A 14,487-nucleotide genomic window follows, 5' to 3' on the forward strand; every position below is an offset into this window, starting at 1 on the left:
TATAAACACAATTGAATACGTCACTAAAAATCTGACAATAGGCATCAGTCAGTTTCGTAGTTTAAATTCGTCAGATTTTTAACATCAAACTTTATACATCTCTTTCACACACACTGCATTTAATACGAATGTCACTTTAATCATGTTAAAAATTGCAGTTAATTTCTAGATAATTACTGACGGGGGGTTGTTCTGTGTTCATTTCTGTCAAGCGAACCTTGGTATCGGAAAGTTATCTCGCTGTTTTCGGGAAAAAACTATTAGACGCTAACATTGTTCTTTCAGTCATTTGCGGTCGTGTCTACTTTTAGTGCAATTTAGCCATGTCGGAAGAGGCAGATACGCCGCCCTTTAGCACAGTGGATATCAACAATGATAACAGGGATGACGAAGATCTTTTCGCGTCTGCGGTCCAGGTATCTTATTGGAATCCTGTTTTAATAACTTGTTGTGTCCGCGTCCGCCCCCCGGCAGCCGGCAGATCGTTTACGCCCCTGTGCATGAGACGAAATAAACGACTTTAACATTCCACCGAGCTCTCGTTGCTGATGCTACGTTTATTACAGTTAATTACCCCATATTACCATCAATAAGCCGAAATTAACATGAGAGTTGTAAACAACAGTTTGGCACTACACACGGATTTTTATAGAACTGGATTTCTCTTTGAAACATCCTTGAAAGCTAATTTAATTACTGAATCAATAGCCTAACTGTTGTAAATAACTCATTGTGTTATCTTCAGTACCTATTAGTCACCTTGTGATAGCTGGTTATTCTTTTGAGTTCTTTCAATTGTTATTTTTTTGTTATCTGAAATATTATGAATAGTACTTTAACTATAGCTGTGGTTTAAAGTTACTAAAAAACTATGGCATTTGAATTTAATCCAGTGTTTACATTTGTACAGGTAATAAAAAAATAGATTTAATTTCAGAAATTTATCTTATTTTTATTGTTATATTCAATGTCAGCTCCATTTATATGAAGCCACAAGTGCAATAATTCAGACACAATAATGTTGGTTCTAGACAGTACAAACTGTTACCGTCTACATTATTATCAGACCATTATTTTTAGAATTTATGTTAGTCATTCTATTGCTGACATGATGTGTTAATGTGTGTGTAGTTAAATTATTTCCTTTATAGCATAGTTTTTATCCACAGCATCTGCATACATCAGTAGTTATCGGTTTTGTGGTAAAGTTTTCCTTAAACTTGCAAAACATGTAGGAAATTGATATGAATAGTCTTTTTTCCTTGATTCTATAAAAACTTGAAATTTTTGCATGATGTTTGCATAAAAAAAAATATGGTATGATCATAGTTGCCAGCTATAATATTTATAAAAACTTCTTACAATGTTTTGTCTGGTTTCAACAAAGTATCTTGTCAATTCCTTTATGTTAGCTGTGTTGGAAAACTTCCAAGTAATAGAAGAAAATATTTAAATTATAAAAACAATTGTTGTATGTGTATGGGTGAAAAATATTTGAGAATGGGGTGATGACAAAACAAAATAATTTAAGTTATGTTTTTATTATCAGTGAGGATTCAGATTACAGGGATTTAATGTTTAGTTAAGAAAATAGCAATACAGATAAGCCAACATTACTTCAGAGAGTAAAAACAAACAATGGCAGTTTTTTTTTAATTACTTACACATATTTGTTTTCTCCGACTTTTAAATCTGAAAAACATCTGAGTCATTTGAAATTTTGTCAAAACAACAACATGTAGGAAGTTATATATACAATAACTTTTAAATGATATCAATAAAAGGAAAATGAGTTCGTTTCCACTTTTTATCAGTTACCGAATTTATGCACTTCTATGTGTTACTGCTAGGCACAGGGCTGGGATACTACCTACTGTCATACATACATAGTCAGTACTAGCTGTTCCTTGTGGTTCCACCTGTGTACCGAGGGATCTACCTCCCACAGCTGGATAAAAAGTAGCCTATAACCTTTCTCAACCTCTGGATTATCTGTGCACCAAATATCATAGATATAAGTTGCTTCAGTAGCTTTGGCGTGAAAGCGCGACAGACGGACAGAAATACTATGTGTAAAGAAATTAATTTCTTTACAACATAAACTGAGTTTAATTTACTTTGTTACAGGAGGTCAGCCTGGACCCAGAGGTGAATGGAGCTCGCGAGGGTCTGGAGAAGGTCAGCATCAGTGATGCTCCATCCATTACTGCATCACTCAGCAGCCCCATCATGGAAGAGGTAAATAGTTAGCTATTTGACTCCTTTGTTCATGAGCGTTCATATATTGGGAGTATCGTGAAGCTAACGACAATCGGAGCGTTAAACTTATTTGACAAGTATTAATATAAATTATCGCAAAAACCCCCTACTTTTTCTTCTATATTTTTTTTGGAGGATAATAAGTTATAGCAATACAACTAGTACTTTAGGTAAAGTTAATACCAACATTAATTTATTGACATACTTAAAACAGACAAATCTACTATGAGTATTCTTACTAAGTTCTAAAAACAAACCTTATTCAATAACTGTAAGGCTTCATTGATTCGCTGGCAATAAATCAGATATAAGAACCTAGACGATGCTCACATTACAAGGTCACTTACAAACTCACGACTTAATAGGCTAGCTAGCTAAATAAATAAATAGAAGTTATATAGCTGATTTGAAATCCGTGACAAGACGTGAGATCCGTCGGAAAACTAGCCGAGTGTGACGGATGAAGTGTCTTGTAATTCGCGCTAAGTAGGTTGCTTAGATATGTTTTTTGTTAGGTCGTTGTATTGTTCAATTTAGTCGTAATTATAGAGAAGATGGATTGAACTTGTAAGAAAGAAACGCATTTTATCGACAGTACCTATACAACATATTGTAAAATAAATTATATGTGGTCTGAAATATAAAATAGGGAAAAGACGTGCGTTACCAAACGTTCACACCCGGAATAATTTTAATGACTCTGGGAATCGAACATACTACACACAGGGCCGCGCCGCCCCTGTGTGCGAAGTGTGCGGCGCACACAGGCGCCAAGACAATAGGGGCGCCGCGCCGCCACTGCCACCTAAATTATTTTTGTTACCTATATGATTGTTTTTTGTAGTGGAGTATCGACAAGTAGGTACAATACGCGCAACATAGGCCTTGTAAACTACAAAACATCTATAACGCTTATTGAACAAGTCTCTCAATATTTAATGTTTATTATTATTCACGTTTATGGTTTCATTTTACGTTCAGGGTTTTAGTTTACATTCCTTACGAGCTCAACGTTAAAACGGCGGCAGTTCTTTGAACCAGAATAATACTACGAACCAGAATAATCCTTACTATCCTTACTAATATTATAAATCGGAAAGTGAGTTTGTTTGTTTGTTTGTTTGTTTGTTCCGCTTTCACGCCGTAACTACTGAACCGATTGCTTTGAAATTTTGCAGACGTAAAGTTAGAAGTCCGGATTAAATAATAGGGTACTTTTTATCCCGAAAAAAATAGGTAGATATTCCCGAGGGAAAACAAAAATATTGTTTGCTTGATGGATGGATTGTAGATGGCACTGTGTGTCGTTTACGCGAATTTTTTCATTGTTTTTCGCATGGTCAGCTCTATGTAGCGTGTTCCCGGGTTTCCAGTGCCCAAAATCTGCATGTTTTTGCTCCACAAGGGAAAACGTATAATATAGTATACCATTCAGTTTTGGTTTAACAACTAATCCTATCCAGCGTTACATCGCGCTTCTTAGATTTTTCCGTGGGAATGAGAATTTTTCTTATAGTTGTGATTTATACCGCAATATAACCGAATTCCACGCGGGCGAAGCCGCGGGCGGAAAGCTAGTTCTATATAAATAATACTACGATCCGTTGCGTGCGATACGTCCGTTGCGTACGATACCGACAAGTGGACGCTTAGCTTTAACAAACAATTTTAAAAAATTCGCGCTCGCTACGCTCGCGGCTGTTCACTTGTCAGTGCCTACCGTTCATTCTAAAACCCAAAGTCCCAAAACTCTAAAATTTTCGCTCGCTACGCTCGCGGCTGTTCGCTTGTCAGTATACTTCTTTCTAACATGATTAGAGTACTTTTATGTCCCAAAAGTCAAAAATGTTCGCGCTCGCTGCGCTCGCGGCTGTTCGCTTGTCGGTACCGTTCCTTCTAACATGATTAGAGTACTTTTATGTCCCAAAACTCAAAAATTTTCGCGCTCGCTGCGCTCGCGACTGCACCTTGCACCGTTCTTTAATATGCAAGTTTAGATGCTTTAGTGACCCAAAGCTCAAAAATTTTTGCGCTCGCTACGCTCTGCTTTATTTTCCACTTCTTTTATTTTTTCAATCCTTTTTTAGCCGAACCTAGAAGGTAGCGCCGCTTGTAAGTCCTTTTATTAACAAGAAAATAACTCCTAGCTCACAACAGACTTTTCACGTAGAAAAAAGGGCCTCGCATAGACCTGCCGCACGTAGCCTCGCAATGGCTAGGGCCGCCGCTGACTGGAGAACATTTATTTCAGTCAAATTTAACAATTAAAAATATTCATTCAAAAATTAAATTCGTTTTATGATGATTCGTTGAAAAAGAGGCGCTTCATAGGTTTCGCACACAGGCGCTGCCGGGGGTCGGCGCGGCCCTGACTACACACAGCTTAGCGGCTAATAGACGCTATACGTGCCGCGATTTAATGAACGCGACAACTAGAATTAAATTATTGAATCTTTTTGTTAAAGCTGAGATTTAACTTGTATAGTATTCTGGGTACTGGTAATCAGCTGTATCCGGTTCGTGTCGATCCTATTCTATTTTGGTAAAAGACTAAACAGATGATGATTTATATCGAAACCGAAATGATCATTATTATATAAATATTAGGTATAAAATGAATTTGGCCTAATTTTTGTGTTTTTTTGCGCTATGGGAGAATTCTTACAACGACAATAATGAATTTAAAAGTTAATTCAATTGTTATTTATGTATATTGTACCAAGTATTTTAATTACCCTAGTTTTATGCTCAAGCGTTTGACACTCATTCGTGCAAACTGCATAGCGTGCCGCCAGTGAAGGTTGCATTGTAATGGATGATAAAAAAATAATTAAAAATATAATGGAGTCATGTAAAAAAGTAGGTGTGTATGTCTACTCCGCTTTCTAGATTCACACGCAGTTTTATATCTTTTGTATATTTTTTTTTATGAATCAGCTTTTTTTGCAGCCTCTGCAAATATCACTCACTATTAATTATATTAATGGGCTGACAATCAACTGTCATTTTATAACTATTTATTTACTAAATAAGTTCTTCTTAAGGCTCTAGCTCTCTATCTAGCTCATACGCGGATTGCGAGCGGCTGTGGAGGCTCCGCTTGTGTGACGATGTCCTTAATAATTATTCTAAAAGAAGCTACATACAGTATATGAACCAAATAGATGTTAAGGGTTCATCTACACGATACAAGTAACTAGCGCATGTTGAGGCACTATGCAGGTTAATGTATTTAAAAAAGGTGTGGGTCCAGCGACTCGCGCATGTACCAAAGCAAAATACCCACCCGCGTGCTCCTGTCACTAGTCACTTGCCGTGTTAACTGCTCCAGCTACATACACCGTGTAGACGCACCCTAACAAAAAAAACTACTCTAATTGTTACAGATAGCGACAGAACGCGCGAACAACATAATAATCACAGTGACAGAACCTCAGAAGATAGGCGAGGGTATGAGCTCGTATGTCGCGTACAGGGTGCTCACCAAGACCAACATGCCTATCTTCAGCAAACACGACTTCGCAGTGCTGAGGCGGTTCAGCGACTTCTTAGGGTTACATGAGAAGCTGACGGAGAAGTATTTAAGGTCTGGTAGGATAATACCGCCGGCGCCCGAGAAGAGTATAGTAGGTGAGTTGTAGAATAAAAATATCAGGTCTTTTATATCTTGCTTAGTTCAATAATCCACAAGCAGCTACCAAAACTATAATTGACGGAATAATATCATAAATAAATTATTCTACAAATAATCGTCTAAAATTCAGTCTCCATTTTTAAGAACTCCTACTGTTTTTAAAATATCCAATAGCCAATAAAGATACCGTGGTCTTTGGCGTCGAATTTATTTTGAATTACTTGAATAAGTCCCAGCCATGTAGAAAAAAATACAAGCAGAGGTGCTATAACGAAAAATCTAAACAGTAGCGCGCTTAAATGCGGGGGACGAGGAACATTACTAGCCCTTACACGGCGTCTTTGGGACCCGTTTATTTTTCATCATACCAAATATCACTGTGGTATAACGACATGTCCCGCCTGCCGTATATGTTTGACCTAAAAAAAAGGCGCCTGACCTAACCGTCTTATGGCCTCCGCTCATCTTTTCTCTCTTTATCTTCTCTAACAGGCACCACAAAACTAAAGATGACATCAACGCCATCAACTGAGAGTGCAAACGGCAGTTCAGCGGCTGGCAGCGTGCAGTCGGTGTTCGTGGAGCGGCGGCGTGCAGCGCTCGAGCGCTTCCTCAACAGGGTGGCGCAGCACCCCGTGCTGTGCATCGACCCCGACTTCAGGGAGTTCCTCGAGTCAGGTCAGTAGTACCCAAGCCAAAAAATAAAGGCAATATCTTTAAAACCACGAGGGTAGCAATTAGGTAGCAACTATCTGTAGGTATTTCGAGAGGATCGGAGTGACAGCGATCCTGACGTTAACGGTAAATTAAGTTCAGTGGCGCAAAACCATAAAGCTCCGTTTTTGAAACGGAATTGTTTTTTTTACAGAAAAACTCCGCCATTTTCTTAACACGCAATAATACATTATCCTTAACCAAAGTTTCTAACCCTACAGAGGCGGATCTACCAAAAGCGACGAGCACATCAGCGCTGTCCGGCGCGGGAGTGCTGCGTCTGTTCAACAAGGTCGGCGAGACTGTCAACAAGATCACCTACAGGATGGACGAGTCTGATCCGGTGAGTTTACTTAGTGCTTGTCTGATTTTGTTGATGTCTGGTAAATGTACGGCATAATCTGGAAACCGCTATTTTTATCTCGCGTTAAAATTTAAGTTGGAAGGTAGCAATTAGGTAGCAACTTTTAATGAAAAAAATCTTGCTCAGTTTCTCCACACTGGAAAAAGTGACAGCCATTTTGGTATCTCACAAAGGCTGTCACCTGTAGCGACAGATTGTTTTCAAAACTACAAGGTTAGCAACGAATGACAGTTGGTAGCAATTAGGTAGCAACTCTCTAAATGCATTTCGGCGGGTTCTATTAGGAGTGACAGTGAGTCTAATGGACACGGCCTAACGCTATGTTCATCCCCAGTGGTTCGAAGAGCGTTCAACCCGCATCGAGGCGCTAGAAGCATGCCTCCGGCGCATGTACGGCGCATGCGAGGCGCTGGCGGGCGAGCGGCGCGAGCTCAGCGCCCGCACACACGACGCCGCCCGCGCCTGCGCCGCGCTGTCCGGCGCCGACCCGCACGCGCCGCTCTCCCGCGCACTGTCGCACACTGCCGACCTGCATGAGAAGGTAAGCAGCGCCGCACACACGACGCGGCCCGCGCCTGCGCCGCGCTGTCCGGCGCCGACCCGCCTCCCGCGCACTGTCGCACACTGCCGACCTGCATGAGAAGGTAAGCAGCGCCGCACACACGACGCGGCCCGCGCCTGCGCCGCGCTGTCCGGCGCCGACCCGCCTCCCGCGCACTGTCGCACACTGCCGACCTGCATGAGAAGGTAGATAGATAGATACTCTTTATTATGTACACCAATTAAAAACAAAAAACTAACCTAAAGACTTTAAAGTCGATGACACAAATAGTAATATATACAGTAGATAGTATATAGAAGCTATAGAGTATACGGTTTTCAAATGAAGAAAAGAACTGTAGCCAAGGGGCGAGATTTACTTATTCAGAACGCAACGCGCCTCATTTGGGCATGCGTGCGGCATCTCACCGCCCGCGCTGTCCGGGCTAGGGCACACGGTGCAGTGCCGCAACGGTTTCCTACATATGAAAATGTATGGTATGCCATATGGTACGTCTGACACCGCTCCGGCGCTGCACCGGAGAACGGCGCGAGGCAGACAAGACGGGGACGGAGCTAGCAGTGGAGTGCCGCAGCGACGCCGCTCAGATGTTTTTTGTAGACTGTCGTCAACTGGGCAAGCCAAACCAAGCCTGTTACAAAGCCGCAGTAGCAGTAAGAACATTGCGACGCGGCACTACTCGTGTCCCGTTAGTGCAGTGCAAAGTAATGAGGTGCGGTGCGGTGCCGCACCGTGCAGTTGTTGTTGTGAAGTTGCTGAAAGTGATTGTTTTGAAAATTTAAGGCTCGAGCAGACCGGATGCATATGCGTAGCGTACGTAAGCGTAGATGCACACGTACCTACCACTGAGTTGTAATGTATGGAAATGTATGAGACAGGCCACACCGCTTGCTTAACGTAGACGTGCGCATCATGCGGTCTGCTCGAGCCTTTAAGCGTATAAAGGGATATAGGGACAGAAAAACCTTCATACTATGTAGTGATTTAGGTATTTCATAGGCATTATTTTTGTTAAATTTCCCAGATTGAACACTTACGGCTAGAGCAGTCGAACACAGACTTCTACGTGCTCGCCGAACACGTGAAGGACTACCTCGGCCTCATCGGCGCCATCAAAGATGTCTTCCACGAGAGGGTTAAGGTAAAATGTTATATGTCACATAATATTTTTTTAAGAAATCATTGTTTTATGACGTACTCCACTTATCAGCTCATTTTGAAAAAAAAACCTTATTTGATTAATTGTTATTTATATTATTTAAATGCAAGATTTTATAGGATTGTTTGTTCGTTACGCTGAAGCAGCTGAACGGATACAGATAATTTTTTTCATCTAGATAGGTAGTCTTGTGGAGACGAATATTATCTATTTTTTATCCAAATGGGAAGAAGTTATTTCGACCCGCCTACAATCGAAAACTATTTAATTAACAATTTTAATGTTTTGTTGGTGTGTCTATGTGTAGGTGTTCCAAAACTGGCAACACGCTCAGATGCAGCTGACGAAGCGGAGAGAGAACAAAGCCAAGGCGGAGCTCGCCAACCGCCCAGAGAAGATCGAACAGGCTGCTAATGAGATCATTGAGGTAACTAAGTTTTTTGGCGTTATCAGGCTTATTCTCAATCATAAATTTAACATTCTGATTATCAATTAAACATTCTGAGCCACAAGATACAAGCTGTATTTAGTATGTGGCTCAACGTCATTGTAAGCACAATTTATAGTTATTTTTAATGAACTATTTTATTAAATAATAAATATGATCAAAAAATTACTGAGTCTAGCCAATGGCAATGTGAATTTACACGAAAAGCGAATAGAATATAATATATTTTTTGTATATATTATATATATATATATATATATATTAGTTTATATATATTATATATAAATGAATTTACAGAAAATAAAATAAATTAAAAACTGAAGATGTATGGTATCAGTAGAGCAATTAAAGCTGAAGCTTATAAAACAAATCTCGTTGTTTGTTACGTTGAGTGACTATCACTATTTATTTATTTTTATAAAACCTGACTATACCTAAAATATATATTTCCGCAGTGGGAAGCGAAAGTGGAGCGCGGTCAGCAGGAGTTCGACACAATATCGCGCGTCATCAAGAAGGAGCTGGAGCGCTGGGACGAGCTGCGCCTCGCCGAGCTACGTGCAGCACTGCTGCGGTATCTAGAGGAACACATGAATCATCAGGCACAGGTATACCTATCTTTATTACTCTTGGAAAGTCGACTATTGGCTGAAGGTAGTTGACATAATTTTTATTAAAGGGCTACTGTTATATGAGGAAGGTTAACTTATGTATATCTTCTGTACACGCGTGAAGCTGGTGTGAGTCGCTAGTTCAGTTCTCTCTAATCATCATTCATCTTAAATAACAGCTTCTGCAACGGTTTCAATCGTCTCCTGCCATAACTACCCCGTGCATCAGGTAGAAGTAGTACAATGGACTTGGATAAATAGGGATACCTACACTTAAATATTTTTGCAAATCGGTCCAGTACTACCCAATATTAGCGATGTAGAAATTGAGCCTTTTAACTTCGTAATTAATTTCTTTAATATTAAAACATTATGTAAATGCCAAAAAATATTTTGCATATCTAAATGATAGACTTATTAGAATCAACTGTACTTTACCCTAGAAACAAGCCCCACTTTTTCAATATTTACACATACATATACTATAAAATTTTTTCGCAGGCAATCCGCTACTGGGACGCATTCCTCCCCGAAGCGCGAGCGATCAAATGAGTGGCGGAGTGACGGCGTCCCGAGCGCCCTCTGCACGAACACTAACGTTAGTAAATGAATTACATTACCTTCCACATTACCGGGTGGATAAAGACCCTTTTTCTAATCAAAGCTATAGATTCTACTGTAAAATACGATCATTTTGATGTAAAAACGGTGCCTGGGAAATTATTAGTTTCGATATTATTGATTGTTAAAGGTTTTTTTGTTTTTGAACACCATGTATAATTTCAAATATATTAACACTGCTGTATGGTCGCTGTGCGCACATAAACCAAGCATACTTGTACTAGACAATACAAAAACACTTGAATAGCTTTTCTTTAGCAAAATACTATTTATACAATAATATGATGTGTAATATTTATGGCATTTGAAAGGGGTCTTTTTCCACTCTGTATAATCATTCCCAGTGTAAAAACCGGTGCGAATTAAATAGAGTGCTTGTAAATAAGCTGAAGCGAACTAGGAATTTGTAAATTATGAATAACATAATAAACTAGGCTTTATAAAACGCCCGTTAAGGTAAACTAAAAATATTCAATAAATAAATTTTTTTATGAGCACTCTGTTTAAAAGCTAAAAAAATATACTTCCATGTAAAAAACTCATTATTAAATAAATGAGAAAACGCAGCTTTGCAATAGTTAAATAAAATCACCAATAGTCAAGTTTGTCACTCGCCAATTTATAGTGGATTTTTCCACAATATGCTCAGTGGTTTTCGAGATGAAACGCACAGACAGACATAGTCTGACCCTGTATTGTATTTAAATTCAAACTTTATTGTTGCTATGGGTTACGATCATGGAAAACGAAATGACTAGCGGAAATGTCATAACGCAAAATCTCCTAAGAAAGTAGCACGACAAAATGCAGCTTTGCCAATCTTTAGACACTGCTCATTATTTTAATCAATCAAAATTTTAATAGAACCAATCAATCAAGACTAATCATTAAAATATTGGTTTTGATTTGACAAAAAACCCGAACGCCTCGTTAGTTCTAGTAACTGATCACGCTTACCGTACGTTGCTTGACCTGCAAGAAGGCGCCTGACCTACCTTATTCAAATTCAAATAATTTGTTTCAGACATGTGTCCTTATGGCATCTCCGTTATCTTTCCTCCCTCCGTGGTTACGTTTTTTTTATTATATAATATGCGTAAATAGTTTACTTGCAGCTACACCCATGCCAATAAAATACACTTTATTTATAAGATATAAATATTCAGAATTGTCACAGGGGTTTGCTAGAGCTTCAGAGATTTTAAATACATTTCGGTTTATTTTTTTATTTTCATAGATCTATATCGTAATTATTATAAATATCTTTCTTATGTATAGTTTATATTAAATCTTAAATGTGTAATTGATTTTAGATTAAAATTGTATTCTATAAAGTGTTATAATTTCACAACAATAATATTCATAGATATCGATAAAGTCGATGTAAATGAAACTAAAACTAGTGTAAATCGTAATACGACATCTAGTAGATAGATAAGTAATTTCTGATTAAAGTAAGCGGAATTTTAATGCCAAATATATAAAAAAATACATTCCAAATTATATTTCTATAGTTTAAAATAAACACACAAGTTTTTCATTTTGTAATCAATATGGCATTTTTAATTCATTTACTAACGTTATTATGTAAATTAAAAAAGATGAGATTTGAAAATATAATGTGTTCGTATAATCTGAACCGTATAATAAATATTATAGTAAACAAATGTAAGACTTATTTTCACTGCATTAAAGTTCATTTTGCATTGCACGCTTCAGTCTGCGCTAGACACAGTTTTTAGGTTCACAAACGTTCGTTCATTGTTTTGATCTCTACGTTTTTATACTGTCATGGATACATTAATTTACTGATAAATTGAAGCCTGACTGAGATTTAATCTGTAGCTCAAACCCATTGAATCAATATTTTTGCCAAATTACACCTTTCTAAACATTTTATAGACTGTATTTGTCTTTCTTCAGTTCAAAGAAAAGTTCTTCCGTAGAGCCTTTTGGACTTATTTGATCTACTATCCATTGGCCTTTCATTGCATTCAAAATCAAAAGTCATTTATTCAAAGTAGGCTGAAAATCAGCAGTTTTTGAACGTCAAATCTACAAAAGACAGCCCCCAAAACGCCCGCCCTTTACCACTTCCTATGTGTTTTTGCTGGGAAGAAGTGGTGGAACAAACTCCCCAGCAACACAATTCTGTCTGTATGGTTTGAAGCACCGTATACCACTGTGACAGTGATTAATAGTATCGACAATAACCTATTAGATTAGACCATTATTAGATTTCCTTTCACAAATTAGATCAGGGTAAACGCGATGGTAATACTTATACCTTATCTTCCTAGAAATCAGTGAAAAGATTAGGTTTTCTGTTAATTAATTTTCCTTATTTTGCTATATTCAAAGCCTCGATTAAGAGCTGTTTTTCTTAGAAAAAAAAACAGATAAACAATTTTTTTTTCTGTTGACAATCATAAGCCATGACTATCATATACTATTATGCCAGTTTCTTAGCAAAGAAAATTAAAAAATAAACTAAAATGTTCTACAAAACTTTTGAAAATAATTTGCATTTAGACTTTTCATCAAAGTCAGGCTTCAAATTATCAAAAGAAATATATATAACAATATAATATAGTATGTATATACAATGTGTCCTGTATTGAAAACAAAATGATCTGTTTTGTCGACATTACCTATAAGGAAACATTTATTTGTGTACTAAATTATGTATTAAGATAACGCTACTATTTCTTACAATGAAGATATAATCTGTGTTAAATATAGAACTTTGGAGTCGGGTTAAAGGTTTGGACTTTTTTTCTGAAGTGATTCAACTGTATTATTTGACCCTCTGTCACATTGTATTCGGTATTTTAACTACCTCTCACTTAATTTGGTAATATAACAGATTATATTATGGAATACTAGCTTCCGCCCGCAGTTTCACCCGCATTTAGTATAGATGAATTTAGTAATAACTGTTTTTTTTTTTCTAATTAATATGGGTTGACTCTCAATAATACTATGCATACTGTGTGACATAGCTTTTACCCTGTTATCTTAGTTCTATTTTTAACGCGCAGTTGAAAATTTTAGAAGTGAAAGGGCAGACCAATAATCAACTTTATGCTGTAAGAAATAAGATTGAGATTGCTCTCGAATGCGTGTTATATTTTCATTGTAAGATCTCGCTCATGGCTTCGTCATTATAGTTTCGCGTAAAATAATTCTTATTAAGAATTTGTTATCACCATTGTATATTTTTATATAGTCATTTGTTTTTTTTTTTAATCTTAAATGTAAGAATACTAGATATTGCATATTAGAATTGTATTCCAAAAGAATGGTTACGCGGATGTTACAGTCAAAGTATTAAATTGATGTATTTTTAATGTTGTAATTTCATTTTATGGATTTGACACCTTTTAATGAAGGTGTGGGGTTAGTGATTTATTTTGTTGTTTTTTTCTCGATCTTACTCTACATACGTAAAACTGACTTACTTATGCCTCCGTAAAGGTGTCTATCCATTCATAATACCTACTTAAAAATAATTGTTGATAATACTACGTAGTAGAAATTTCAAAAGATGTTTTGTTAGAATCACCTTGTATGTTGTAGCTATGCTATAGTTTTATATGTTTATCGTGTAAATTTCCAACTGTCCAAATTAATTACTCTGACCGTAACACAATATTTACCTTAGATATGAATATTAGGTAGTATGATTGAAAAAAAATCGAGTCTAATGTATTCCTTATTTTTTATATTGCCAAATATATTTTAGTGGTAATTTGGTGTAATGGAAGAGATGAATAATTATGAATAAAGTATATAATGTTGGTTTCCATTTCAATTTGATGGTTTCATTTTAAACCTAAAACCTTATAAATACTAAAACCTGATAAAAAAAATAGAAGAATGTCTATTTTTGTCTTCATATTTATGGATTTTCCAATCTACAATTTTTTAATCATCGACGATTTTTTCATGAATTCACAGATAAAAATAGATAGTAAATATGACTAATATAATTTTTATGTCCTACCAAGGCAGTTAATAATAACACATATAGGTACTAAAGGTTAATCTTCTTTATATTTACGTGATTTTTATTGCACCTTTATAATCTACAAGACAAAACATGCTATTAATTA

At 37.0% G+C, this 14,487-nt stretch overlaps 1 protein-coding gene across 1 annotated transcript; it reads left to right on the forward strand.

Annotated features, from left to right (window-relative positions):
- The first annotated feature begins 149 nt into the window (after positions 1-149).
- Positions 150-14,186, forward strand: LOC110371253 (sorting nexin-2). Its single transcript, XM_064038066.1, has 10 exons — positions 150-416; positions 2,128-2,238; positions 5,646-5,889; positions 6,386-6,571; positions 6,829-6,950; positions 7,306-7,512; positions 8,558-8,674; positions 9,000-9,119; positions 9,596-9,748; positions 10,253-14,186. The coding sequence occupies exons 1-10, from the start codon at positions 324-326 to the stop codon at positions 10,301-10,303; spliced, it is 1,404 nt and encodes a 467-aa protein (XP_063894136.1). The 5' UTR covers positions 150-323; the 3' UTR covers positions 10,304-14,186.
- The last annotated feature ends 301 nt before the right edge of the window (positions 14,187-14,487 follow it).

Source organism: Helicoverpa armigera, chromosome 15, assembly GCF_030705265.1.
Source record: "Helicoverpa armigera isolate CAAS_96S chromosome 15, ASM3070526v1, whole genome shotgun sequence".
Taxonomy (NCBI): Eukaryota; Metazoa; Arthropoda; class Insecta; order Lepidoptera; family Noctuidae; genus Helicoverpa; species Helicoverpa armigera.

Bases quoted from the DNA above. Each gene is read 5' to 3' on its own strand.
- LOC110371253 (XM_064038066.1), top strand. From the start codon at position 324: ATGTCGGAAGAGGCAGATACGCCGCCCTTTAGCACAGTGGATATCAAC. The intron at 417-2,127 runs GTATCTTATTGG...ACTTTGTTACAG, and splicing joins TTTTCGCGTCTGCGGTCCAG to GAGGTCAGCCTGGACCCAGA. The intron at 6,572-6,828 runs GTCAGTAGTACC...CTAACCCTACAG, and splicing joins CAGGGAGTTCCTCGAGTCAG to AGGCGGATCTACCAAAAGCG.